At 36.4% G+C, this 1,490-nt stretch overlaps 1 protein-coding gene across 1 annotated transcript in view; it reads left to right on the plus strand.

Moving 5' to 3' along the window:
• Nucleotides 1-1,490, plus strand: part of LOC108623962 (anoctamin-8-like) — a gene marked incomplete at its 5' end in the record, with an annotated part of 3,620 nt that overhangs the window by 537 nt on the left and 1,593 nt on the right. The window contains 3 exons of the mRNA XM_026812725.1: nucleotides 209-346; nucleotides 611-819; nucleotides 904-1,263. Of these exons, the coding sequence (XP_026668526.1) occupies nucleotides 209-346; nucleotides 611-819; nucleotides 904-1,263 (707 nt within the window). The remainder of the gene's footprint in view (nucleotides 1-208; nucleotides 347-610; nucleotides 820-903; nucleotides 1,264-1,490) is intronic.

Below are 1,490 nucleotides of genomic sequence, written 5' to 3' on the forward strand. Positions count from 1 at the left end.
ATTGGTTTCTTCGATCTCTTCTTCAATTTTATAGTATATGAGATCTCTTCAATTTTGCAGTATATATTAGATCTTTTCAATCTTACAGTTTATAAGATCTCTTCAATATTACAGTATATAAGATCTCTTCCATCTTGCAGTATATAATATTTCTTCACTATTATAGTATAAATTAATAAATCATTATTAATGATAATTCTCTTCACAGGAAATATTACACTGTGTCCTCTCTGTGACAGAGCATGTTCATACCAAACGCTGGGAGACTCTTGTATATTTTCAAAGTTGACTTATTTATTCGACAATCCTGCCACAGTGTTCTTCGCCATTTTCATGTCGTTTTGGGGTATGTAAGTCAATCAAATTAACAATAAAAAAAATATGTATTTGTTTATTACCTTTCCTTTTATATAATTTACATGCTTAATTACATTTACGTTGTACACACGTATGTGTGTGAGGTGTTGTTGAACTATACATTGATGATTTCTTTTATTTAGCTTTGCCTTCTTCATTAGCCTCCTTATCCTGGGTCTTTTGCGTTTTCTTCATTTCTTCTTTTCCTCAAATTATTAATAAAACAATTAATATCTTAATTTTTATATTCCAGCCACGACGTTTCTCGAACTATGGAAGCGTGTGATAGTTTGGGAATGGGATTTGCAGAACACTGAAAGCGACGAAGAGCCAAGACCTGAATTCGAGACGACGGTGAAGACATTCCGAATAAATCCAGTGACCAGAGAAAGAGAGCCTTATCTACCAGCCTGGTCGAAGGCTCTAAGGTTCTGTGCCACGGGATCCATAGTATTTTTCATGGTAAAAACAACCTAATAATTCCCTAGAATTCTCAATAAATTAATCACAATTATTGTTATGCAACAATTCATCGTTTCTGTTCAGATCTGCGTAGTGTTGGGTGCCGTTCTAGGGACAATTATCTATAAAATATCTCTAGTCGCGGTGTTTTATAATGGCGGCGGGCCGTTCTTGAAGAATCACGCGAAAATTTTTACCTCCATCACCGCTGCCCTAGTTAACTTAATCATAATCATGATCCTTACGCGAGTCTACCATCGGCTTGCTATTTGGATGGTGAACATGGAGAACCCTAGGACTCAAACCGAATACGAGTCCAGTTTCACGTTTAAAATATTTCTCTTCGAGTTCGTCAATTTCTACTCATCACTAATCTACATTGCGTTCTTCAAGGTTCGTATAATAAACAGTAAAGATCAAAATCGGACCACCATTCTTGAAACTGCATAACCCATACGTCTATTTGCGTTTCATTCTCTTCTGAAGAACGGAGTATAAACTGCTTTTATAGGTGAAGGGAGATGAAGCTCCGTTCGTCGGCCATTTTCTAGGAGCGACTAGGATTTTTTAAAAAATGGCTGACATCTTCCGTTTTCCGTTACAAAATACCGAAAGCAATGCTTCGTCCTTCAGGTCCATGCATTCTCCATTGTTCAGCCATCTTGTTATCC

This window comes from Ceratina calcarata, unplaced genomic scaffold, assembly GCF_001652005.2.
Source record: "Ceratina calcarata isolate Rehan_Ccalc_2016 unplaced genomic scaffold, ASM165200v1 scaffold295.2, whole genome shotgun sequence".
NCBI lineage: Eukaryota > Metazoa > Arthropoda > Insecta > Hymenoptera > Apidae > Ceratina > Ceratina calcarata.